Raw genomic sequence first — 25616 nt, 5'->3', positions numbered from 1 at the left:
GGTGTCAATCCGAGAATCATACCCTTAAAAGATGTGCAGCGCAGCGCAGTGTATACTGGATGTGTGTTGGTGGAGGTGATTGACCGAGGTGACTGCGTCGCCTTTGGCCGACGAACGACGAGTGAAATAAAAACAAAGTGTTTCGTCCATTGCATTACACATCAGGCCAACTTCAACAAACAATAATTACACAATTGTTCTTGGTGTGAGCGCGACATTGATTGATCATCACTTCTTCGATACATTGAACATATTGCCGGCTTCACGAGAATCGCGTTGAGGAGTGATTAGGTGTAACGACAAAGGACGATCGCTGTGCGATTAGATACGATGGGAAGATTATCACTATACGTCTTGGCGCTGATAGCGTTATATACGACGAGCGGTAAGTCTTGAGCTCTCAACTCTTAATCAGGCATAGAATCTCTAGGTCATGTCGGTTACTGATCGTGAAAAACGTCTATCCTGTCCTATACTTACCTTCATTATAATCACTCCGCCTATGCCTTCCATCCACCTCGCCTCGTTTGTCTACTTTGCACAGCTCGAGCACACGCACATCATAATGTCACAGAGATCGATACCGCCGTCCCCTTTGACGGCAAGATATACTTCCACGTGAGTGTGACCTCGACTGCATGTCCATATTCAAGAGCTAAAGAGGGATTTTGTACTGATGGGTGTATAATTTGTACAGATGACATTACAGACTTTCTTATGGGGTATATCGTTCCCTATAGGTATGGTACTAGGCTTATCAAAGTGAGTCGTGCGAGTGGACTTCCCAGCGTACAGCTCCCCAGTCATCACTGCGGCAGGGGCGGCGGCGGCGGCTGTTTGTCGTTTGAGGGTTGGCGCTGATCGGTCCTTCACGCAGATCGAAATACCACGTCCCGTTACAATCGATGAATACCGTCCTGGTTTTCGTAGGTACTTACTTTGGACATCATCATGGTGGAAGACAATTCCCAGCGACTGTGAGTTTGTGTCGCGCTATCAGGACCAGGAGGAGAGTCGACTGGGCACTGATTGATAAGGCGATGGGTCAATAGGTTCATGGATTAATGGCGAAGATTATATTATGGATATTGGTGACTGTACGTATTCGTCATCTGTTCGAAATGTGGAACGTTTTTGGACGATGAACTGATCAATGGAGCTGGACTCGTAGCAAGCTGGGTGTGGCATCTTCCTCAAGTTGCATATCATGGAGAAAAGTGTGAGACCGTGGATCGTACGGGTCCATGGATTCTTGGGAAAGCTGTTCCCCCTTCTGGGATGGGTCCGTAAGTCACTGTCCGTCATCCTCTACACTCCTCTTTCCCTGTTCTCCGCTTCAACATGCTACGAACTGTCATATACAGCGGGAGACTGGTGCTTATTCATCGGTATGGCCCCAGAGATGCTATTCGGCGTTGCTACCGCTCTCGGCTTCTGTCGCGGTGGGAACCTCGGTCAATGTGCCGCACACTACATCATGGGTTCTGCATTCATCGGCTACGGCGCAATTCTGGTTCTCATGCTCACTGTCGGTGGGAAATGGTTGGAACGAAGAGGATGTAGTCAGGAGATGTTGGATAGTTCTGTCATCACAGCTTGGGTGAGTTTCGAACATTGGGTGAATATAAGCGGAATGAGCTGAGAGTACCTCCTCGTGTGATAGGGCATTGTCAACACATTCACGGAACATCACGGAGGCCCTTGGTCACATAAGGATATGCAACATACCATGATGGTACGTGCTACTACGACAGCGGGTGATGGCAGAGATAGCTGACAGGCTGTTTCAGGGCGTGCTATGGTGGGCCGGTGGTATGCTCGGGATGTTCCTCAGTCGAGGCGGAAAGCGATCTTTCATCCCTGCTTTCATGTGAGCTGCCTCCTACATCTCTCGGAAATGCAGATTCAGTAGCTGACTTACACTCGTCGCAGTATCATTCTCACAGGCTGGGGAATGAGTGCCCACGAGCAGGCCTTGATGATCTCTTCAAAGGTAAGTCCCTTCCTGTTGCATCGTGCGAGGGGCAGTAAACAAGCTTGAGAGAGCGTATAACTGATATGTCCTCAATCCGGTATAGATCCATGCGCTCTTCGGGTACGCGCTCATGGGCGCAGGTGTCGCTCGAATCATTGAAGTCTGCTTTGTTCTCAATGACAACCCTACGCCGCCTGGTACGATCAGGATCTTCCAACATCTACCCCCCTATGTGAGTGGGATTTCATCGTGATGGACTGTTTCCGTGCTGACCGAGAGATTTCTGATTAGCTGTTGGTCTTGGGAGGGTGAGCTGCCTTGAATGATCCGATCCAAGAGATCGCTAGCTGATACGAGATGTCGCAGAACCCTCTTTATGTCTGCTACAGATGAGGAGATGCACAATGCCGATGGGTGCGTGGTATAGAGTTGTTCGTGCGACGGTGTTGTACTGATACGTCTGGCTTGTCAGGCTCGGAATCGACCACGTCACTTATGCACTATTCGACTTCTCCCTCTCCTTCCTCATCTACCTGATCATCACCTTCCTCGTGCATCTGTACTCCAACACAGGTAGAAATGCCAGCGAGGCGAGCGCAGAACCAGCCAACGCAGAAGAAGCAGGCTATTCAAAGCTGACGAACGGCGAAGCGAGTCGTCGGCTAGATGACCTTGATGGACCGGAGGCGTATGAGATGACGGAGCAGGAAGAGAGTGGGGAGGAGGACGCGGTGAAGATTGGTGGGGAGGATGGAGTGGACTGGATGGGTGGCCATAGGGCTGAGAATGGGGTGAGGCTCTGAGACCGGTAGATGCATGTATTAATAGTTGCACTGAGAAACGATGCCTATGTCTAGGGGGTGTTCCCTGGAGGCGCTGATCAGAGCATCGAAATAGTGAAAAAGGGGCGCCGAAGCTAACTGTTCCCCCTCAGCGTCATTGCTCGCTGGGCCTTGCAGCAACACGACGCAAAGCCCGCCGGCGTCTTCCCTTTCATCGACGAGGTTGTCGAAACTCGTTTGGTCATGGTGCACCTTTCTTCTATGTCCCCTGCTCGACACCTCTTGCACTTTCCCAAAAAGGCGGGATAGATGAGATACTTTGCTATTCCACCCCCCTTGGGAAGACATCTGATACTGCAAGAATGCAGTGGGCAACGATGCCACAAGAGGTTGCGATGACGCTCGCTTTCCTTATGACTGAACTTACAAAGCCGAGGGGCAACAAGCCTGATCACCAGTGTGCTGTATTTACAAGAAACCTCTTTGACATTCCGCTCATCCTTATTTTACTTGACATACTGCTATCAACTATCTTCATGTACAGCCTTCCCTCCCATTCTCTATCATCTGTACTAGCCGCTCGAGTCGCCACAGACCTTGCATCGTCACATGGCTAGCGATGGTACAGCCTAGTTCATCCCCTTCATCTCAGCGTCGGACACTGTTGGGAGGTCTCGATGACGAGTTTCTTGATGGAGCGCACAAAGGATTATGGACAAAGGTGCCCGCAAACTCTCGCATATCGACGAAAAACCTTTTTTGCCTCTCCTCCTCGTCCCATCCGGTGCAGGCAAGGGGGTCCTTTTGCTCCGTCTTTTGGTCTGCTTGGGACACAGAGCGATCTGTGACTTCACCAACCCAAAGTGTTATTGTCAGCATATGTCCACATGTTGGTCTCAAGTGCATGTGATGCTGGTCACAAAGTGACTATGGGGACCACTCACCAGAAGAATTCTGTGTAGAAGAGTTTGGGTTTGAGTTCATGGTGATTGGTGGCGATTCCAGTAGTCGATTGGCTGATCAGTTGTGATGTTGTGATATACAGAAAGTATAAGACAGGAAACAACATAACAATCCTTCTTATACCTACAACTTGAGACTCGCTCTGTGGCGGTCCTCGCCATCCATTGATATCGACGTCATTGAGGAGTCCTGTAACACAGAGTGAGTAATATTCTAGCTTGATGAAACGCGTTTCACGTACAGTGTGAGGTCATCATGAGAAGCCTTTGCCTTCTCCTCATTGCAGAAGCGCTTCTGAGAAGTGGCCCGTCCAAAGAGATGCGTGCGACATGCAACACAGGGATAAAATGAATGATTCTCGCGTCTCACATGGTCCCGAAGACGCTTGCAGGAAGCCAATCAGTGTGGTGCACGACCCATGACATACGATAGGGGTAATATAAAAGGTCGGCTAGTGTTTCACAGTGTGATGAATGCGTTCTCTACGGTGCAAGCGACGCGCACTACTCCTCAACCATTGGATAAGTGGCAGAGAAGATACTGCTAACTTAAGCCTTTCATTTTACGTACCAAAGGTTTGTACTGAAGCACATGGACAGTCGCAGTGAACGAGAGATCGACCTCGGTATCAGGTCGGGAGAACAATCAGGTCGCTTATCTCGTAAGTTTATCACTACACGAACTGTAATTCCTTCGCATGGCGACCCACTTGTGACTGATGAAGTCCTTGTCTACCCGATCAAAACGCTTGTCGACTCACTTGCCAGTCTCGATGTTTCCTCATCAGATCAGTAAATCGTTCATACTGAAACAAGAGTGACTCGGCCACTGACGTGCCACTGTGTGCCATGTGGCTTGTACCATGGTCCGGCTACTTGACCCGTGGTCAGTCGGCGAAGTGGAGGTTGGTTCGAAGATGTCGGAAGGGTTGGTTATCATTGTTTATTTTTAGTGACTTGGCATGTATGTCGATGACTCAGCGATGCATGAACGTGTAAAGGACTGTTAATGATGAATGAATGATGGTGCCGTCCTTGTATTCCAACGTTGTATCATCACGATTCTTAGAGTTACTGAAGAATCCTCATTCGACGTCCGTTCACACCCCAATACACGATGAGCGGCAATTTACGAGATGACAGGAGAAAGGTTGTCGTGTTCACTGCTAGTGGTGATCAAGGCAGTTCGGTGTGCAGGTACCTCATCGAGGATGGGAATTGGGAGGTAGTTGGGATTAGCAGGAACCCGGATAGTCCTTCTTCCCAAGGTACGTTTCGCACCGGAGTGCGGTGTGTCGCCTCCCTCGAGTCCTCGTTCATTGGTGTGAGCTGACAATACAAATACGTATCACACTGCAGAGCTTGCGAAGATCGGAGTGAAGGTCGTCAAAGGTGATATGGACGACCCGTCGTCTTACCAAGCAGCGCTGGAAGGTGCTTATGGAGCATTCATCAATGCGGACTGTGAGTGGAAACCCATCCCATCATCTCGATCGATCACTTTGTCTGGCTTGTGATTCGCGCGTAGAGTCGGTACTTATTTTGCTGACTCCAACTCCACAGTCATGGCAACATACCTGGCTTCAGGCATGAACCCCACCATAGCTTCTGAAGCTGAAAAACGACATGCCCTTGGAGCTGTTGACGCGTGTGTTAGAGCCGGGGTGAAACATGCTGTGTACACAGCTCTGGAAGGATTGGGGAATGAGACGATGCCTCATTATGTGACGAAACGTCAAGGTGAGTTTGTCTCACCCTTTGTGGAACAGCTGCACTGTGACCTGAGAAGCAAAGGCGGGGAGAAGTACCATTTGCTACACAAATAGCAGCTCACCTTTCGTTGCTCCTCGACGTTACAGTGTCGGAGCATATACGACAAGTCGGTCTACCAACCACATTCCTCCATACCTCTCGATACTTTTCAAACATGACAAAATTCGGCGAACTAGTCAAGAGATCGAACGCTGACCCTGGCGCCAGCAGCGGCGTGGAATCGACGTCTTTTGTGTTTGAACTTCCAGTGCCGGACGATTGTCCCTTGCCTTGTTTTGCGGTAGAACAGATCGGAGCGTTTGTGCTTGCTGCGTTGAACGAACCTGACAAGTATATCTGTGAGTGGATAAGGGTGTCCTCATGTAGGAGGACCAGACTAGACTAACCTTTCACTTATGTCCGCCCGCTTGGTAGGGAAAGACATCCAAGCATGTGGAGAGATCTTGACCACCGCTCAAATTGCTCAGGTCGTCTCAGAGCTTTCGGGCAAGACAATCGATACACTTCATCTAAGTGAAGAAGCGTTTTACTCGGACGAGACGAAGGCCAAATGTACAGAGGAATTGTGGTTGCAATATCGTATTTTCTATGAGAGGTGAGTTGCCTTCCTCCTTCGTCTCGGAAGGAGAGTCATCGTCAAGAGTGCTTTCGTCTGCGTGTCGCTTGCGTGGCATCTCAACTATCGCTGGATATTCGCTCCTGTTGATTGCGCTGTCCAGACAGACCATTCGACCCTTCATAATGAATGGTAGCTGACGGGACTACTTCCGTCCGCAGGACGTTCAACCGCGACCCAGCCCAAAGCAGACAGGTCGTTCCAGATGTGTGGGATTGTCGCCAATGGGCTTTGAACAATCGAGATTTGAAAGAGATGCTCAACTTCTGAATGACGCTAGAGGAAGGGATCAAGTAGAGATATAGAGCACATCACTGTCGCCCACAGTATAACGATGTACATTCATGTATCATGCATCAGATGGCACGGACAATGTCCAACGACCCCAGCTCAAAATCACAATGCTGCATGCAATTACTACTATACATCCCTACAATGCATCTACCAATCCTCTAAGAGCACCAGAGCCTCACTTCTCCATCGGCGCCCGACGAGACCAACCATGGTTTCCCTGGGACCCATCTGATATCCAAAACACCGAGACCGTCCGTGACCTTGTGACCGCGTAAGATCTTGAGAGGAACGATGAGCGGGTTCTGCATCAGGTCGGAGTAGATGGTACAGTGGAAGATGTGGATTGTACCGTCATCTGAGGATGAGGCGAAGAGGGGGAGGGTGGGATGGTAGGCTACTGATCGAAGAGCTCGGTTGTGGTATCTGCGAAAAGACGAGAAAGTCAGCATCTTGGCCAAATGCCAGACAGACAGATGCGAGATAGGGTGGTTGTGTTCCGATTGAGCACCAGAAAGAGTTCACTCACCTCAATGTCTTGTATGGCTTCGTGCTCAAGTCCATGTCAAACCATGCCAATTTCTTATCATAACTTCCCACAATCAAATTGTCTCCACCAGCATGAACATCCAATGAAGAAATCCACTTGACACCCGATTGAAGAGTCTTGAGCAGCTTCTGGCCAGCAAGATCGTAAAGACGGATATATCGTTGGGTGGCAGCGAAGAAGTGGGGTTTGGAAGGGTGGAAAGCGACCCGTTGAACTTGGCCAGGAGTCTTTCGGAAAGGCGATTGCGTGGCGTGACGTGATAATTGATGGATGAGGACAGACTTGTTCGATGCTAAAAATGGTATTGTGTCAGTTGACTATAATGCCATGGCGCAGTGCCGCAGAGAATTGCGCGACTCACCATCTGTAGCGACAGTAGCAAAGTAGTCACCCTTTCTGTGCCATGAGACCTGTTTCGGTGTTCCAGGAACCTCGACGTACACGAGCACACCTCGCTCTCTCTCCCTTTCTGCGGGTCTGACCCATTTGATAGCCTCGACACCCTTCACATCCTTGCCTGCACCTATCTTTGTTGTAGCGGCACTCGAGGCAAAAGCAGTGTTGACGTGTGTGAGTGTAGCGGCTGCCACGTTAGGGGCGACCAGAGCAAGTGGAGAGAGTACTGCGACCTTGCCTTCGACCAAAGCAACCAACAGTGATTCCTCCTTGTAAGGTGACCATTCGACGAATTGAATAGGTCCAGAATGCAAGTCCCATCTCCACACTTCTCGACCGTTACCCAGGTCCCAAAGTCGGACAACACCATCTTCGGATCCTGAAGCGACCCATTGTCCATCGGGACTTGTCGACACAGCTCGAACACGAGTGTCGCCAGGATGTCGGTATTGCACAGAACAAGCGATGGGGAAGGGTTTCAACTCCTTTGGTGCAGGGAGTTTCGGTATCAAACTCTCAGGATCGATGTTGAGTTTCACCCTCCTCGTTCTGGGAGCAAGATAGAGATCCAAGCATCGTTCGAATTTCTCTTGAACCAAGTTCTTGTAACCGGGAACCAATCGAAGCGCATCGTATTTGGCAGGAAGGAACTCGGTCTTTCGATCTTCCTTGTCCGTTGCCTCCCACTCGGCCTTCTCTTCCTCAGTGGGAACGTACTCCTCAGGAGGGTTGTAAGACTCGATCGTCTTGGGAGGAGGTAATTGAGGAGCGGGCATGTACATGGCATGAGGGGCGTTGGCCTGGTCGGCGTCAGACCAGATGGCGTAAACCTTAGGTTTGGCGGCGGAAGGTTTGTTAGGGGTGATTCGCCCTTCACGAATGGCTTTGACGATTTTCATGATCTACAGCAGAGCGTATTAGCCACTACACTGTTGGTTCAATGAAACACGGAACTAACCTTCTTGTGTTCCCACTTGGAAGGTACGAATCTGCTCTTGGGTTCAGGAGCAGCACTGAGCGGCATGACCCGCTCGTTGCCCTCTCCAGTGAACCACTCGACAGTAGGCTGATAAGGATCGTAATCCGCATCCGGGATCTCGGCTCTCTCCAATCGTCGGATGATGTCCAGCTCCTTGTCGGTAAGTTGGACTTGTTGCTGAAGCATTTTGTCCTCGGCAGAGGTCCAGGCTCCGGGGTCTTCGACATTGGCGAGGAATTTGTCGAGCTCGTCACCTTGAGCGGGTCGGAAGATCTTTCGACCATTGACATCGTATCCGATGTGAGGAAGGTCATCGTACCATTCCATAGGGATGTTGCCGACGGTGTTGGGATTCTGCAGCACGGTCAGATAATGCAAATCACCTGAAACGAGAGGGAATATTCGGAACTGAACTCACGTCTTCGGTGCTACTCTCACTTCCATATCCTGCCTCGTAATCTTCATATTCTCGCTTGTATCCACCGTCCACGAGTTTACTCTTCACCATCCTGCCCTCACCCTCCTTCGCTTTGGAGATCTTGGCATCGGTACCAATAGCTTCGTTGGGCTTTATACTGTTCTTCGCGATCAATTTCGACAGTTTCTCGTCTGTTGTCAAGTTCTTGTGGGAGGATGAGGGCGAAGTGGGCGCAGAGGTGTTGGAGGATTCGTACATGGCGTCAATGTCGGAAGAGTTGTAGCCTGATTCAGATCCGGAATCCTCCTCATCATTGTCCTCTTCGTACTCTTCGTCTGTCGAATCCCCTTCATCTTCGTCATCGCCTTCAGGTCCTTGGTCCTCAATCTCGCTATCAAACTCTGGGAAAGCGTCCTCATCGTCTTCATCTGCTCCATCGACACTACCCATCTCCTCATCATCGCTCATGTCGATCCCGCTACCACCCGCTCCAAACTCGTCCTCATCATCCTCTTCAACTGAAACCTCCTCAACAGCTCGCTTCTTGGTTTTGGAAGGAGCAGTAGTAGCTCTGGAAGGACCGGCGTGACCGTTTGTAGCAGGTCGTGCTGATGCCGATGGTTTCGAACTGCTTGCTGCAGCATTTCGAGGAGCCATTTTGTTCTCAGTTCGAATACACGGTGTTCAGTTGTAGTGTACCACTATGTATATCGAGCAGTTTAAGAGAAATCAGAAAACCTTGCACGTTATTTTGCAGACACCTCCACCTGGCAGCTATGTATCACCATAATGGGATAAATAGAAATAAACTCATCCCGGAGATATTTCCTCAGCATACACACTTGATTGCTTCCACATCACTGTTTATCGGCGTCATCACTTTCCTTCCCCTCCATACATCTTCACCATACTTGGCTCACTCTGGTACATTTCAACAACAACAACAAAGACAATCCTAGATTTGGATCTTGTACACAGGGCACGAAAGAGCTAGCTCAACTGGTCTGCGAGATGGACAAATCGAACGACCCGACGATGGGCGGTCTCGATGCCCTCGTCGCAGCTGCGTCTTCCGTAGCAGCGGGGAAAGGCAGGTCAGGAAGAGGTATCACCATGGACCTGATAGATCCGGCTTTACAGGTGTGTTTTGGTGAACCTGTCCCATGTACATTCTGCTTCAGATGGATGGAAACTGATTCCGGCGCTATCATTAGGGGAACAGCAACGACCCTTCGGCTTCAAGAGATACGGCTGACGCTATCGGAGCTCTTCTGACCAATCCAGCAGTCATGCAGTTGATCGCAGAGTACAACGCCAAAAAGCAAAAACGACATGTCAGTCTTTACACCCAGCTCCTATCTGGCTCAGCGATCCCTTCTGCTGCACCCGACACTCCCGTACAACAGACAAGATCAGGTCGTATCTCTAGACCACCTGTTCACCCACCTTCGAACCCACTTCAACAGTTCATGTATGGTGGAGGTGGAAATTTGTTTGGTCCCAACGCAACTGGAGGAATTGGCTCAGGCATCACCAATGGAGGTGGAGTAGGGACGAGCGACTCTCAACTACAAGCTATCAAAGAAGCGTTGGAAAACGTATCGGCTCAAGCGGATGACACCAGCACAAGCTACGATGCGTTGATGCAAGCTGTAGGCGGAGATCCCAATTCTTCCAATTCCAGTCGGTTTTGGCGAAATGCCGACCTACAATCCGGCTCTTCCTGGTCGGGCATAGATGCGCAAACTTTAGCCCAGGCAGCTGAAGCGTCGCAAAGAGGTTTGGGACATGGCTTACCTTTGAATGGGAAAGCGTCCAGCTCGTCGAGGAAGAGGAGCGCATCGGCTATGGAGAGCACGGAAGATGAGAGTGTGGAGAGTCCTGGAGGGAAAAGGTATCGCGTATCAGGTGATGGGGAAGGTCTTCCAGCTTGGCCTCTGCCACCGACTGGAAAAGGAGGAAGGAAGAATATGCCCAGGGACGAGTTGTTAGCCAGAAGACGAGCTAGAAATCGAGTTGCAGGTGAGTATTCCGCTTGCAGTCGATCAGTAATTGTAGCTGAGCTTCGTCGCCTCCAGCTCAAGAATCAAGAAAGAAAAAGAAAGAGTTCTTTGGGACAATCGCTGATAGGCTCAAACATCGCGAGGACGAGTATGCGGAATTGGAGGCACACTGCAACGACCTCGAGCGAGAGTAAGTCGATTGTTTTCCTTCTCCATGGGAGCTCTCCTGACGCTGATTCAACTTTCAGGGTGGAAGCATTGAAGAAAATCGTCCTAGGTGCCGGTCTGCAGCTACCTGGTGACCTGCCTACAACACTCGGCTCCGTACCCGTCAGCGGCCCTTCACATTCAACTCCCGCTGACGACACGCCTGCCGACTCTATGGCGGGACTTTTGCCTTTCCACGATTTGTTCACAATTGATGATAACGACGCAGACGATGGCGATTTCATACCACCTTCTTCACCCAAGCGGGACTCGGAATCGGATGACTCGGACTCTGACGAGGAGGATGAAGCACCTAAATCACGCAAGAAGAAAGGAGGCAAGGGTCGGGTATCCAAAGTCCAGGAAGAGGACGAGGAAGACGAAGCTGGTAACGGTGATGGTGCACCGATGGCCGAAGATGAGGAGGAAGACCTCTTCTTGCCCATTGAGGATGTGCCAGTCTATCCAAGGGAAGAGGAGGACGAGCAGACTGTCATGAAACAGGCGATGAACGAGCTACATGTGGATACCCCACAAGAGCTGATGGGGGTGATTAAGAAGATGGTGGAGACAGCTGGATATGGAGGCGTGACTGAGGAGCAGGTGGGGATGTTGAGCAAGCTGTTGGCATTGGGTCAAGCACAAGGCATGAGTGTGTGGTAGGGGTGTTTTGTATAATTGAAAAGAGTAGTAGCTTGTACTGTATGTATTGACAGTCACAGTCAATAACAAAGCAATTCGAATCTTGGGTTATGAGGTGATCAGGAAATACCAGGTGGGAGGGATATCAGGGTACTATGCAGTAACAACCAGGGACAAAGTAAAGGTCGGTCCGCCTAAAGTGGAAAGTAACAGCAATGAGTAGACCGAGGACCGATTCCGGACTGACTGACCGTACTACACCAGTCATTGCTATCTTCTCTTCTATATCTTTCTACAGACTCATCCCATCCTCCAATTCTCTCACACCATGTCAGTCCTCATCAAAGCCCTCGCGGCGATTGCGCCCCCTCCTCCTTCACCCTTGTCGAGGGAATACGATGGCTTCGAACTCCGATGGAAGATGTTCGCCTTCCGTCCTGCTGCGTTCAAGTTTGAAGCCATTGCTTTGAGCGTGTTGGGCTTGTATCTGTTGTTATATGTGGTCGGCAAACAGGTCAACGGAGGTAGAGCCAAGGCTGCGTGAGTGTGCTAGCTTCACCATCACCGCAACAAGGTCAGACGCTGACCCACCGCTATCGTTTGAACAGTATTGCACCATTCCAATCCTTCCTCTTAACTCAATTCACCTCCGTCCGACCACTGCTCACCTCTTCGCCCGCGCTTCACTTGGCCTACGCATCAGGTCGTCGTTCTCTCCTTTCCTTGCACACCACTATCATCCTCTTACCGATCCACGACTTGCCCTCGCTCATCACCCATTTCGTGAAATCCATCATTGAGCCCACTTACGATGGATCAGAGGGTTTGGTCTTTGATTTGACCCTCGGTAGAGGTGCAGAGGGATTACAAGGTGAAGGTGTGGGAGTCTGGGGTCTTGTCGACAAGAGCGTCATGAGGGAGACCAAGGAGAAGAGGTGGGATTTGGTGAGTCATCTCTCCCATATGCGTATCATTTACGAGAAAAATGCCTGTACAACAGTCTATCGATGGACGCTGACTTTTCCCCTTGTCCTGGTAGACTTTCCCCCGACTCACCGAGCTTCCCGTTCTGCCTATCACCCACGCACTGTTCACTGAACACTCTGATTGTACCGAGGCTCTTCTCAAGACTCCCAACGTGGGCGTTGCAGAACTCATCTCGGATCCCGTCGCTGCTGGTGTCCTCAAGTCTCTCTTGGTGAGTTGCGTCGGGTCGTGCTGTTCTTTACATCACTTCACATCCGTGTCTTTCCAGTGCACACTACTATCATCACTTCAGTTCATTGATTCGTGTACATTGGATCTCGACTGACACGCAATGTCTACCTGTAGATCACCGACGTCCCTGCTACTCGACCTACTCGCGGTGCACTCCCCGCCAAGTCCAAGGCCCGTCACATCATTCTCAGCTTGTACAAGCCCAAGAACGAACAACAGGTCGAGGCTGCCAAGGCTTGGCTCCAGGTTGAGTTGAACATTGCCGATTTGCTCTCCAAGACTAATGTGATCAAGCCCGAGGTAAGTGCGGCGTTTCCCAGTCATGGTTGATACTGTCATCTCCTTCCTCGCCCTCATTCCTCATTGGATGAGTTACTTACACCTCGTTCGTGACTGATCATTCTCCTTCAGGTCTCCCGAAAATTGCTCAAGACCCGACAGACCGTCGATGAGGAACTCAACAAATCTTACAAAAAGGAGGTTGACGAGGATAAAGAGCCCGAACCCACCGCTGAGGAAAAGCGAGCAGCTAGGAAAAGGGCTGAGCGAGCTGGCATGTCAGAGAAGGAGGTGAAAAAGGCTGAAGAGCTGGAGAAGAAGAGGGAGATGAGGAAGTTGCAGAAGAAGCAGCAGTCAAAGTAGGCGTGAGGCAGGCAGAGGAGGTCAGACGGAAGCCAACTATCCGAAGTGGGATGTGGGCTTGGATTAAAATCCAAGTTTTTGGTCTCTACTTCGGTAAGGATACATCGACATAGAACGCGCTGAAGGCTCGAGGGGGATGGAAGATAAGTGAGAGACGTGAAGCGTTCTATCTACAAGCAAAAGAACTAATTATATATCGAAAAGAATGAAAATGTTCACCTTAACCTGATCTGCTACAATCCGCTTGGATCTCGTAACGTGACCGCAAACAATCGGACGGATAGCGGATTCGTTGGGCTTAGAGCCACTGGGCGATCTCTTTATCGCACCAGTCTGCCAGCTTCTTCTGTTCCTCGACGTTGGTCGTCACTTTAGCAGGGAAGCCGAGTCGTGCGAATGGGAAGAAAGTCTATGTAAGACGAAAATGAGCTTGTTTCATTGTCATCTTCGCGACTACTCACCTGGCCATTCTGTACTACAGGAGAGGTACCAGCGTATAGAGGAGTCAATGCGCCCATGGGAATAGTGTTGACGAGGAACCTGTCCTACTCGTACCGAATCGAACCAAACAAAGTAGAATGAGGTTTCGTCAGTCAGGCAGACGAAATAACTGAATATGTTAAAGACAAAAACGACGCTTTAGTCACTCACTTGGAACCAGACTCTTAATGATGATTGTTCCTTGAAGAGATCGGTCTTGATCGCGCCCGGATCAAGGGAGACGAACCAAACCTCCCCACTTTCATTTTTTGGTCTTGTCTCCGTACTCCCGAGGTATTGCGCTAACATTGTAGCAGCGGTTTTGCTCTGACAATAAGTCTGATCTCCATCCAGACGTTTTTCGAGCTTGAAAAGATCGTATTGAAGTTTATCGCCTTTCAAGAAGAATGGAGCAGCGGAGATAGTCCACACCACTCGTGGAGGAATGGCGGTAGACGAAGCGGTTCGTCGAAGGACAGGCAGGAGAAGCTTGGTGAAAAGGTATGGGGAGAGTGTGTTGGTGCTAAGTAAGTGTAAGGCATACGAACCTCGTCAGTGTCAGTCGGATGTTCGTGTGAGGATTATCGCTAAAGCTGCTGACTGGAGCAACGACTGGACATTGGACTTACGCAAAAGTCAACTCATATCCTTGTACGGAAGCCTTGCCCGTTTCGGACTAAGTGGTCAGAAAGCCCCAGCATCAGCTTTAGTTTTATCTGGAAGTTTAGATTGCGAGTACACTGAATGCATATATATATATATATATATACACTCACCAGCAGAACTCCGGCGTTGTTGAACAGGAGGTCTAATCGCTGTTCTTGTCTGTTGTCAATCCAGAACGTGGTCAGCTGGGCACCCAGCTCCTAATCCCGCTCCGCTATGTCACTCGCATTTGAGAGACAACGCCACTCACTCCATGAAAGTCTTTGCGGCAGCTTTGACACTGTCCATATCTGCCATATCGACATGCAAGAACAAAGCCTTCTTGCCATCCGTAAGTTGAGCGAGCTCTTCGATGGCCTGTTCAGCTTTCTCGGGTGATCGCGCACCAAGGTATACTTTGGCATTCTTGAGGAGGAGTTGATGGACAACTTCTTTTCCGATCCCCTGCAGCCGCGACGGTGTATCAGCTCAAACCACATCTCGCCACTGTTGCTGGTGTCCGTCCCACTAACGCTGTTACCGCCAGTGACCAAGGCGACCTTGCCCGTGAGATCAGGGATCTGATCGACCGACCACTCCGGCTTCGGAGGGAACACCATCCTCAAAATCTGGAAGAACGACATGATGCGACCCAAGTGCTAGTGCTAGTGCTGTCTTGAGTACGTATGAATTGAACGGGACAACAAACGGAAAGGCTCTGTTCTCCACCCTCCTACTTTTGTACACCAACATGCACCGTCGGTCTTCTTTGAGTGATCACCGACGGTCAGCGGAGGACCGACCCAGCGCACAAGTTCCAAAAATAGCAATCAGTCGACCGCCTCATCAATAACTTGTGATAAGTTCAGCTTGACCATATCATCCACCGAATCAAACATGTGCCTTTCCAGATGATGCATCTTGTCTTATCTCTCTCCCTACTAAACCTAAACAACGTCCGTTCCCGCTTACATGAGAGAGAACTCTCCAAACTTCTCTCGGTAACCAGGGACGGACCACTTGCCCTTCTTGACCATGGTCTCGACGGCCTTTGTGATCTCGGGTCGCGCCTTGGCAACTTCGTCGACCTGAAAGAAAGCGGAGATGGATTAGCATGTGAAGACGTCGTAATATTGATAAGCGCATTTCAAGTGTTGCGAGATAAATTGACGTAGGTGGAGGGAAGGTTACGCTTATAATGCGATTTTCGGCGGCCATGCGCGAAAGAGATTGGATAACTCACAGTCAAGTCCTCGAATGGTCGGGCGTCCTGGATGTTGGAGAGAGTGGCTTGGAGAGATGACTCCTCGGCAGAGATCTTGGAAACGGTCTCCTTGGCCGCGGCGACCTAGTGCGGATATTGCGTGTCAGTAACTGTTATGTGATACGCGGTCGTAGTCTCCGTCCAGTATTTTCCCCGGCAATCCATGTCTTCCCACTCCTGTTCTGTATCATGCTGCCGAAAGACCATATCGGACACTCTCTGGGCGTCTCGTCGGCACACGTTCTCTCACTCCAATTGCTCTAACTCTTCTTTAGTTTCTTCATCCTTGCCTTGCTCTTCTCCCTTCCCGCTCCAAATGCACTCTCATCCCCGACGTGGTCCTTTCTGGTCTCCCACTAGTCCTTCTTTGCCCCATAGTTGTATCCCAAACACGAGCATAGTACCAACAGACCCAAACTCACAGCCTTGCCCTCGAAAGCCTCTACGACACCGTTCCACTTGCTAACATCGTAGTCCACCGCCTTGAACTCCCTCAAAGTCTTCTCCGCAAGACTGACGGCCTGTTGGTCCTTCAACACCGACTTGTAGTGGGAGAGATCGATCTGGGGGACTGTCGATTTCAAGGCAGAGTTTCGGTTGATGGCGGTCGTGTGTCGAGCTCTGAAAGATTGGAGTGATTGGAGTGTGGTCTTGTCGAGACCGAGACCAGTGTAGATCTTGGTCCAGTCCTGAAAAATGATACATCGGACGTCAGCGAGTGGTTTCTTTTGTACTGACAGTCATCCCTCTCCACCAAAGAAAGTGGTGGTTCTCGGTGCTGGTTGTCAAGTAGGATGGGACTCCCGTTGACGTGAAGTGGAGAGACCAAAGGGGAAAACATACGACGGTAGTGGCAGCAGATTTGGCAGCCATTTTGATCGGATAACTATGATTCGAAAAGAGCGATCAGATACAGTCCGCACAGCTAGGGTATACAGCCAAGCTTACGAAGGAGAAGAGTGGTGAGTTGAGGTTAGACTAGAGCTGTCTCTTGCCTGAGTATGTATCGAATTGGATGTAAAGATGCCAGCCAGGGTGAGAGTGATGAGAACGACGACGGCCGACCCGGGTTGAGAGAGTTGGTATTCCCGCATAGTTCCGAACGTGGCACTCCTTCAAGCAGCGAGGAGAAGTGTTGATGATGACCTCAAAGGCAACAATGAATTTCAGAATGCAATAGATGGTATAGCTGCTCCGTCTCTCCACACTAGACGATACATATACCAGATCTCGTCGAGTCTACCAAAATGGCAGAACACAGAGAATCGTCACCTCGGATCGGAGATGATGCAGAGGGAAACGTAGATGAGGTGGGTACTGCTAGCTTTATGACCCTTTTGTCCGATTTGAAGGTGATGCTGGACATAAACTGATGTGCTGTATGCAGGAGCTCCGATTGATGCAGGCTAGATTAGCAGAGATGGAGGCTGAGAAGAATGCAGTGAGTAGTTCACACCATCTCCATGTCTAGGTTCATGCTGCTTGGTTATTGTTCCCGGATGGTGTCATCTATCAACTCTCTACATGCAAACATCCTCCTTCGCGTTCCTGTGACCATGACTAACAAAGTATCTACCTCTGCCTCATAGCTCGCATCAAATCGAGCTTCCGCGACACCTGTACCTACGAACGGGGAGACTTCCGAGACGCACGAAGAACCAGCAGAAGCCAGTATGGAAGATGAGGATGCGCCAGGAGCTGTGGACGCGAGAAGTGTTTACATTGGAAATGTAAGTGGGTGCGAAGTCTACTTCTATAATCCTGTGAAGTGTATGAGGATATCGGGGTGGTAGGAACCTGCACGAGAGAAGGGGCTAGCGAAAGAGGGGTGGGGAGGGGAAATGGAAGGACGAAATGGCCTGCATGAAGCTGGAAGGAAGGGAGCACTGCGATTTGTGCAATTCGAGCTCTCGATCATGAAGGAGCGAAATAGAGTGGAAAGACAGGGATCTCATTGAGGAGAAGAACGGAACCGTGAAGACAGGGAGTGCAAGAATACTGATCGACCTTTCTCAACTAGGTCGATTACGGAGCTACGCCTGAAGAGATCCAAGCCCATTTCCAAGCTTGCGGTACAATCAACCGAGTTACTATCCTGTGCGACAAATTCACAGGTCATCCAAAAGGGTGAGTAAGACCGGAAGACGCCTCTTGAAGTCAGTTCGCTAATTTTCTTCTTTGCGATACATTAGATACGCCTATGTCGAATTTGCCGAACCGTCAGTTGTGCAGAACGCTGTAGTTTTGAACGATAGCATGTTCCGAGGTAGATTAATCACCGTGAGTAGGACATCTTCTCTCTCTCTCTCTCCTCTTTCCGTCTTTGGGAATATTGTCGCTTCCTTCCGAATTTGCTGATAACCTGGATATACTCACCCTCAGGTCAAGGAGAAACGAACAAACTTGCCTGGTATGAACATGACAAACCGAGGACGAGGTAGAGGTAGAGGGTTCAGAGGTGGATACAGAGGAGGATTTAGAGGTCGAGGCAGGTAAGTCGGAGATTATGTTCGTCAAACTGCGAGCTGGAAGCTGACGATTACACATCTTGATAGGGGCCGAGGACGAGGATATTAACGATAGAACGGAGAAGAGAAGACGATCACGGACTTGCATGTCAACCCATAAAATGCACCAGCTATGCGATGTATAAACTGTATCACCCAACTCCGTGCCTTGCGAATCAATATCATGCGGTTCATGCTAATGTCAACTAGTTGTTGACTGTTTTGTCATATTCTACTCTGCATTCTACTTCTACTCAACCAACACCGCCCTCTTTGCTGCCACTCTCTGATCTTCAACCTGTTGTTCTGTCTTTCCAACGGCATCACACCATGCTTCAAGCTGTTCTGCGAGTGTGTCGAGTTGACCACCTTCCAATACACGAGGTTGGACCCAACTGATATCGGCTGTTCCGGAAACCTGGTCGAGTGATCCTCGAATGAGAGACAGACTACAATGCGCGGAAGGTATCAGTGAAGTTGGATGGCCTGACAAGAGAAACAAAACCCACCTCAATGCCTTCATGATAAGATGCTCAACTTCGTGGACCGGTAATCTGGTAGCTTCCGCAATCGATTGGAAAGTCATCATTCGAGAAGAACCATCTCTTGGTCTGGCAAAGGCAGTTTGGATCAGGGCCATGAGACAGATCTTTTGTCGCAGGAAGGAAACGGAGGACTCGAGAATGGGCTATAGGCGCGATTATATGGGCAGATTGTCAATGAATGTCCGATGGAGTGGGTATGACCCTCCAAGGAGGAGAAAAAGTAGCTCACCTCATTGGGGAGGTTGTTACACAGACTCTCGAATTTACCAATCTCACCGCCATTGAAAGCGCTGATAAGATCTTTGATCCATTCCCACTCTGTTCCGACCAGTGTTTGGAGGATAGGATGTTGCAGCTGTAAGACCAGGGTTCGTCAGTTCCATCCCTCGAGCAACTCTGTCTTTGTGCGATCGAGCGGCTTCGTCGACAGGTCAAACCACTCACCAACTCTCCAAAGTTGTAGATTGTCTCTCCCAACAACGCTGCGATACACAAATCGTGCGCTCTCGCCTTTCTATCCTCTTCGCCCAACTCTCTCTCCGTGTCCACACAAGCGAGATATAACAACGCGTTCTTATAATACGGTCCATAATCGGCTTTCACCTTGTAATAATCTCCTGCGACACCGTAATATCCAGCATTGACGACGGTATCGACGGAATCTTGTTCCGATAGCAGCTTTTCACATTCGTCCAATGAGACTTTACAAGCTGGTAAGTCACCAAGGAGGAGCTGAGCATAGGCGATGGAGGAGAGGGAAAGGGCGAATGCTGAGGCGGCAGGAGGAGGAGGCGCAGGAACACCGGGTTGATCGTCTGTTGGAGGCACGGGATAAGGAGAGACGAGTCGAGAGTGGAGTGATTGCAAGAACTTGAGAGTGAGTTCGGGTTCTGAACACACAACGAAATCGGCTTAGTCAGCTAATCCCGCGCTATAGGCATGTCTTGCAGCTCACCAGTGTACTCTCGTCCGACACGTCGAGCAATCTCTACCAACTTGAGCGGGTTGATCTTGCTTTCGATAGTAGTGATGAATCTGCCAGGCAGCACTATCAGCTTCATTGTCGCAATGTTACCAATGCGAAGAATCAGCTGGAAATTGTGTGCTCACTTCTCGAAGAGCTCGATCTGGTACGGTCCAGTCGAAGGGAGGAAGACGAATTCCGTCAACGTGACAGTGAGGTTGTGCCATAATCTGATCACAATGAGCAATACGCCATGAGTCAGCAAGACAAAAATGATAGATAGAAGACGACGTAACGATGCTCACTTTCTCTCATACGCTGACTTGATCTTGTTCCACCATGGTTTCAACTCTTCAGGAGCTGTCGACGCTTGATGTTCGAGGTATGGAACAGGCGACGTGGATGAGGAAGCGGGTGGATCGATCTCCATTTTGTGTGTGGTAGTGAGGTTCAAATAGGGAAGAATGACGTTGCAGTGTGAAATGGAGCTTTGTGCGCTTGTGTATAGGATGTCAAGGCCGGCAGAGAGAGATACAACAATCGATCAATGCTTACAGTTGCAGACGACGATGAAGTGGACGAGCGAGTGGACGCAACGCGCGTTGAGATGACGATTGATAAGTGAAGTGACAGAAATAACACGTCATGGCGTAACTCTCCGAGATTTCGAAGAGCGCAACCATCTCGTTGCAAGTTGTCGTTCTCGACTTTGCATTAAAGTGTTGTCAGTGTAGTCAATCACTGTTCTCTTCGCGTCGCCTTGAACACCCACCTCAGTAGCCCCATCACCTGAGCTACCACTCGCGCATACTCCAACTACGATGCCTCCCCGACCTTCGCTCCGAGCGATCACGCCCTCTCTCACTCCCCGATTCGCCAGCACCTCCTCCGTCGTTCCCCCTCCTATCGCATCTTCGTCCTCTACACCTGGACGAATCTACACTGCTCGAAAGACTTTCCTGTGGAACTTTTACACTCACCTACTCGATCGTTCTTCTCTCGTATTGGTTTTCGACCATTCAAATCTTTCAGCTGGAGAATGGTCAAACTTACGTCGAGCAATAAATTCCATTCCTCGACCCAACAAACCTTTTGATCCGTCATCGTCGGCGACGACGCCTTCAGAAACAGAGACGAAGGATGTCGAAGATAGAAGGATCTCACCTGCTCAGTTGACGGTGATTCGAACTGGAGTTTTATCTTCCCTCGCATCATCTTCGAAATCACCTTTATTCCCACATCTAAAAGGTCAACGAGCCCTTCTCACCACCTCAGACCTATCACCTACATATCTAAACAAAATCATAACCACCGTCGATCGTACTCTGAAAAAAATGAAACGTGAAAACGCACCAGACGAAAAACAACCGACCCTCAAACTCGTTGCTGGACTCTTGGAAGGTCCCCAAGGAAAAGTCATGAATGTTGAACAGTTGGTTCAAGTTGGGAAATTACCAGAGTTGGACGTACTCAGAGCTCAAGTTGTGGGTCTTCTGGAATCGCAACCAAGGAGTTTGGTTGGCGTACTGGGTCAAGCGGCAGGTGGAAGTTTGGTGAGAACGTTGCAAGGGTTGGAAAAGGATTTGAAGGACAAGGAAGGTGGAAGCGAGGAGGCGAGCGCGTAAGCGTGTAACGTACTCAAGACTTTTGGATATAGGAGGAAGGCAAATATTTGAAGCTGTTCGTTCCGTGATAGAGATCTCGGAGTCCGTTGAGAGGACGGGACATGGGCGGGCGCAGGGGCGTGCACATAAGCTATAGACAGCGAATGTCCATTGGATGTAGACAAGTAGCATGGCATGATAGCATTGAACGTTGCATGGGACGAAAATGCATACATCCATTCATTCACGCAACCAATTATTCGAAATATACACTGATCAACTACCGATAAACTGAAACGATCACAAACCAGACAAATACCCAGACTGACGCAATATGACCCCGCAAACGAAAACTCCCTACGCCGGGATAGACGACGACAAATCTGACAGATCGACTTGGGGGTCTGCACGAGGAAAGCAAGGGTCAGCTTGATTGATTCAGTTGGAAGGCTTTGAAATTCATACTCACGGACGAGATAATGGACTTTATCACTCTGGTCGTCTGTTGACTCCATCGACTCCTCCGCTGATGCAGCCAGATCCTGAGCGACATCGCCTCGGATCTCCAAGAGGTAGTTGTCCTATCACACAGCACACAGCGTTAGCTCTTTACCATCGTCGTGGCAGTCGGACAGACGGCTCGCTCACCTTTGCAAGTTTTGTCAATGCCTTGCCGATCAATTCCCTCTCATATTCTAGATCCTCTTCCGTCTCAAAGTCCATCTCCTTCTGCTCCAAATACCACTGTATCAACTCTTCTCTGTCCACACCAGTTCCATTTTCTCGTTCCACTTCGGACAAGTGCAGAACACAAAGGTTCATAATCTCCATATAACGGTTGTCTGTGAAACAAGCAGCATCAGTTAGCTATTGATCCGTTATCTCGCTCAGAGAGGCGGAAGATATGGTAGCTCACAAGTGATTCGCATCTTCTTTTTCCCACTCGAAGCAGCTTGCGGCGCTTGACCAGGCAAGCTGGACTCTGCTTGACCAGACGAAGTGCGTTGTTGGAAGCTTGACTCGGCAGCATCGAGGGCAGCAGCATCGGCAGCGTCCAACTGAGCAGCGTTATTCGCTCCGTTGAGACCATTGGAAACGCCGTTTGGAGCATCGTCGTCGTCGAACGAGATATCGTCTTGCTCGACGTGGATAATCGACTGTCGTAGTAAGGAGTACGCTTCTCGGACGATAGCGGGGGTGATCTGCAAATTATACGTCAACAAGGCTAAGAGCTTCCGACATGTGATTGCAACTCACCTCGTTCTGACAGTTGGCTCGTGCGATGGCCTCTGACAAACGGATCATACTCTCCAGCTGACGAACAGTGATTCGGAAGTTGCTCTTTCCGGGACCACCTTCGTCCTGTCGCAGTGCTCTGTACTTCTCCACCAAAACCGAGCTCGCCGAGGGAGTGAGCTACGAAAGATAAAATATCAGCTGAAATGCTCTAGTGATATGGATTGGGCCGCGACTCACCTTGGGGCTGAAAGTCCTCGCATAACGGATATATCTCTGCAACGCCTCGGTGCTGAACTCGGGAGCAATAGCCGCATCTCTGAATCTGTGGACATTTACGATATGTTGAGCGATGTGAAGATCCACGTTCTCATTACATTCGTCGAGAACGACGAAGAAGAGATCGAAACGTGACATGATAGGAGCCGACATGGCCACGTTCGCTCTCAAGCTCATCTTCCTGTTATATCGTCCTCCAACAGGGTTGGCAGCGGCAAGGATGGATGTTCGTGCGTTCAAAGTCGCTTGAATACCGGCCTTGGCGATCGAAATGGTTTGCTGTTCCATCGCTTCGTGGATAGCGACTTGGTCGGCAACGTCCATCTTGTCGAATTCGTCGATCGCACAGATACCGTTATCGGCAAGCATGAGAGCTCCAGCCTCAATCGTGAATTCACCAGACTCTTCGTCTCGAACCACAGCGGCAGTGAGACCAGCTGCTGAAGAGGCTTTACCGGAGGTGTAGACTGCTCGAGGGAGGAAGCCACAGACGTATCTAAGAATATGGGTCAGATTCATTCTCGCGCCAGAAAACGGGACTTAAGCTAACTCACTTGAGGAATTGCGATTTGCTTGTACTGGGATCACCAACAATACAGACGTTGATATCTCCTCGCAAGTGAATACCCTCCTGGGTCTGCTTGTGCACACCGCCCATCAGTTGGAGTAGAATACCCTTCTTGACGATCTCGTGGCCTATCGATCGAAAGCTTAGCTCAGCCGCACGAAATCCACCGAAGCAAAGCTTACCATAAACTGTAGGTGCGATACTCTGCACCAAGCGCTGGTAAATGTTGTCCGAATTGACCATGTTCTTGAGCTCGTCCACTTCTTGTTGCGTGAGCGAGTTAAGGAAGGCTTCTTGGTCTTCGTCACCCTCATCAAGATCCCCTCGAACATCGGTAGCACCAGCCTGCACAGCAAGGTCAGCTTGGAAACAAAACAGAATATGATCGCGCGACTAAACGTACCCTTGCGTCGGCTCCTTGGACCATACAAGCCAAAAACGCGGTCTTGTACTGCAGATCTCGGACACCCAGCGCCTTCAAACCTGTCACACCTTGACTGGCCACACCACCTTCCCCTCTGCCTCCTCTATTTTCGCGCATCATCTCCGCATTGACACCCGGTAAGCCGAGTTGAGATACGTCGGGAACAACAATGAAGGTTCCGGTGAAAGTGCATTTGTCGCCTGCTTTGGCTCGCTCAACAATCTCAGATCGGAGAATGACATCGAGTCTGAAAGGGAATTGGTCAGCTATTGCCAGACGAGGTGACTGTCGCAATATTCAAACAGCTAACTCACGATCGAGGCATGCTTCCGGTGGGAATCTCATTGGCATTCTCCTGGATTCTAACCTTCTGCCAATCTGAGAATTTAGATTGTTCAATGTTGAGCTGCCAGCTGGTCCTGTTGTTACAAGTCGAGTTCTGACACAGCATGGGCTTAAAGGGAAACACAATCATTAGCATCAAGGTCCCAAAATGCTACGTTAGACCGTTTTGACTTACTTCGGTGTATTTGAATTGCTGCTCGACATCCCTGATCACCGTACTACAGACTTCACAGCGATACGTTCCGCTGACCAACTCCGGTCTGACCTCTGACGTTCTCGTGACAGTCCCGCTAATGCTCATAAGCTGACCAATTCGGTCCATTCTGAGATCTCGGATACCCGACGTAAGGGGGAGGTTGTAGAATGCAATATTGAATTCACGTGTTGTGAGTGATGCAGAGGAAGCTGCTGATGTGGATGAAAACGAGGTAGAAGTGTAGAGATAGGTTGGTTCGTAGCGTCGCACAAGGGATTGAAGAGCTCGTCGAAGGTAAGGAAGAAATCTAAGCGAGTGTATCTTCAGCTAATGCCCTTCTCCCGTGCGTTGAAGTAATGATCGACTCACCGGTAATATTGCGATTGGATAGCTCGTGCAAGGACCTCTTCTCGCTCGAGAAGATGACCAAAGTCAACATACAACGTTGTCAACTCGAATTCCTTCATAGCTTTGATCTGCTCGATGTAGAATTTTGACTCGTCCGCCGTAGCTGGTGGAGGAGCGTTGAAAGACGCTGGTGTGTCAGGCAAGGCAATCTGGTCGGTAAAGCTGTAATCCATTGAGCGATAGTCAGCATCCTTTCCCACCCTTACTTTCAGGGATGCCGCGCCCGTCGCAAAGTGATAGAAGAGTCTTGCACTCACTTCTCTAGGAAGAGAGCGAAACTCTCCATAACTTTTTCACCCGTCGCATCCTTGACTCTTGGTATACTATCCGGATCGATCGCTCTCGTTCTTCTCCCAACTCTTCTTCTTTCATCGGTATTATCTTCCTCTGCTTCATCTGCCCTTCCACTGGCACCAGCGCCAGCACCGGGCAATGAACCGCCCAGCCCGTGAACATTGTCGAATGCCAATGGGTCAACGATGGGTCGTGAGACGGGGAGCGAAGATGTATTTGGGGATGGCGATTGTCCAGCCGCTGAAGAGGACGGTATGCCGAGATGTGAGGGCGATGACATTGTGTGTGAGGTTCGCTGTAGAGTGAAAGTGTAGACAAGTGAAGATGACAGATGGAGATAAGGAAGTCTGACAAAAGTGTTGAAACGCGTCACGTCCACTTTAGATATCTGTCAGAGGACGCG

General features: G+C 49.9%; 11 protein-coding genes across 11 annotated transcripts; 6 read left to right on the top strand and 5 right to left on the bottom strand.

The window, feature by feature from the left end:
• Positions 1-330: 330 nt before the first annotated feature.
• Positions 331-2778, top strand: CI109_100562 (uncharacterized protein; the record flags this gene model as incomplete). Its single annotated transcript, XM_065966810.1, has 14 exons — positions 331-385; positions 545-618; positions 698-762; positions 878-977; positions 1053-1097; positions 1172-1286; positions 1401-1600; positions 1664-1735; positions 1791-1870; positions 1933-1993; positions 2079-2207; positions 2267-2283; positions 2342-2389; positions 2448-2778. The coding sequence occupies 14 exons, from the start codon at positions 331-333 to the stop codon at positions 2776-2778; spliced, it is 1392 nt and encodes a 463-aa protein (XP_065822882.1).
• Positions 2779-4836: 2058 nt separating this feature from the next.
• Positions 4837-6378, top strand: CI109_100561 (uncharacterized protein; the record flags this gene model as incomplete). The annotated part of the gene is made up of 6 exons (XM_032004679.1): positions 4837-4987; positions 5079-5183; positions 5283-5459; positions 5579-5830; positions 5907-6087; positions 6270-6378. The coding sequence occupies 6 exons, from the start codon at positions 4837-4839 to the stop codon at positions 6376-6378; spliced, it is 975 nt and encodes a 324-aa protein (XP_031861157.1).
• Positions 6379-6560: 182 nt separating this feature from the next.
• On the bottom strand, positions 6561-9399 carry CI109_100560 (ribosome biogenesis protein ERB1; the record flags this gene model as incomplete). Its single annotated transcript, XM_032004680.1, has 5 exons — positions 6561-6825; positions 6929-7241; positions 7311-8247; positions 8304-8678; positions 8743-9399. 5 exons carry the CDS (start codon positions 9397-9399, stop codon positions 6561-6563), a joined length of 2547 nt encoding a protein of 848 aa, XP_031861158.1.
• Positions 9400-9753: 354 nt separating this feature from the next.
• Positions 9754-11615, top strand: CI109_100559 (uncharacterized protein; the record flags this gene model as incomplete). Its single annotated transcript, XM_032004681.1, has 4 exons — positions 9754-9882; positions 9957-10764; positions 10821-10935; positions 10994-11615. The coding sequence occupies 4 exons, from the start codon at positions 9754-9756 to the stop codon at positions 11613-11615; spliced, it is 1674 nt and encodes a 557-aa protein (XP_031861159.1).
• A 307-nt stretch (positions 11616-11922) lies between these two features.
• Positions 11923-13454, top strand: CI109_100558 (uncharacterized protein; the record flags this gene model as incomplete). Its single annotated transcript, XM_032004682.1, has 5 exons — positions 11923-12134; positions 12203-12539; positions 12634-12792; positions 12927-13112; positions 13224-13454. The coding sequence occupies 5 exons, from the start codon at positions 11923-11925 to the stop codon at positions 13452-13454; spliced, it is 1125 nt and encodes a 374-aa protein (XP_031861160.1).
• A 298-nt stretch (positions 13455-13752) lies between these two features.
• CI109_100557 (uncharacterized protein) lies at positions 13753-15223 on the bottom strand (the record flags this gene model as incomplete). The annotated part of the gene is made up of 7 exons (XM_032004683.1): positions 13753-13863; positions 13916-13999; positions 14106-14457; positions 14564-14610; positions 14711-14759; positions 14851-15044; positions 15113-15223. 7 exons carry the CDS (start codon positions 15221-15223, stop codon positions 13753-13755), a joined length of 948 nt encoding a protein of 315 aa, XP_031861161.1.
• A 324-nt stretch (positions 15224-15547) lies between these two features.
• Positions 15548-16716, bottom strand: CI109_100556 (uncharacterized protein; the record flags this gene model as incomplete). The annotated part of the gene is made up of 4 exons (XM_032004684.1): positions 15548-15667; positions 15823-15927; positions 16266-16532; positions 16687-16716. The coding sequence occupies 4 exons, from the start codon at positions 16714-16716 to the stop codon at positions 15548-15550; spliced, it is 522 nt and encodes a 173-aa protein (XP_031861162.1).
• A 374-nt stretch (positions 16717-17090) lies between these two features.
• Positions 17091-18420, top strand: CI109_100555 (uncharacterized protein; the record flags this gene model as incomplete). Its single annotated transcript, XM_032004685.1, has 7 exons — positions 17091-17153; positions 17231-17284; positions 17433-17573; positions 17864-17970; positions 18036-18123; positions 18226-18335; positions 18399-18420. The coding sequence occupies 7 exons, from the start codon at positions 17091-17093 to the stop codon at positions 18418-18420; spliced, it is 585 nt and encodes a 194-aa protein (XP_031861163.1).
• A 180-nt stretch (positions 18421-18600) lies between these two features.
• On the bottom strand, positions 18601-20289 carry CI109_100554 (uncharacterized protein; the record flags this gene model as incomplete). The annotated part of the gene is made up of 7 exons (XM_032004686.1): positions 18601-18799; positions 18860-19038; positions 19125-19250; positions 19340-19785; positions 19851-19930; positions 20006-20089; positions 20165-20289. The coding sequence occupies 7 exons, from the start codon at positions 20287-20289 to the stop codon at positions 18601-18603; spliced, it is 1239 nt and encodes a 412-aa protein (XP_031861164.1).
• A 391-nt stretch (positions 20290-20680) lies between these two features.
• Positions 20681-21484, top strand: CI109_100553 (mitochondrial 54S ribosomal protein uL10m; the record flags this gene model as incomplete). The annotated part of the gene is made up of 1 exon (XM_032004687.1): positions 20681-21484. The coding sequence occupies one exon, from the start codon at positions 20681-20683 to the stop codon at positions 21482-21484; it is 804 nt and encodes a 267-aa protein (XP_031861165.1).
• Positions 21485-21820: 336 nt separating this feature from the next.
• On the bottom strand, positions 21821-25493 carry CI109_100552 (uncharacterized protein; the record flags this gene model as incomplete). The annotated part of the gene is made up of 13 exons (XM_032004688.1): positions 21821-21867; positions 21933-22044; positions 22112-22305; positions 22380-22665; positions 22721-22879; positions 22940-23474; positions 23533-23674; positions 23729-23891; positions 23950-24217; positions 24285-24424; positions 24491-24818; positions 24881-25081; positions 25177-25493. 13 exons carry the CDS (start codon positions 25491-25493, stop codon positions 21821-21823), a joined length of 2892 nt encoding a protein of 963 aa, XP_031861166.1.
• Positions 25494-25616: the final 123 nt, after the last annotated feature.

The sequence above is a fragment of the Kwoniella shandongensis genome, chromosome 1 (genome assembly GCF_008629635.2).
Source record: "Kwoniella shandongensis chromosome 1, complete sequence".
NCBI lineage: Eukaryota > Fungi > Basidiomycota > Tremellomycetes > Tremellales > Cryptococcaceae > Kwoniella > Kwoniella shandongensis.
This window is presented reverse-complemented; position numbering and strand designations above follow the sequence as displayed.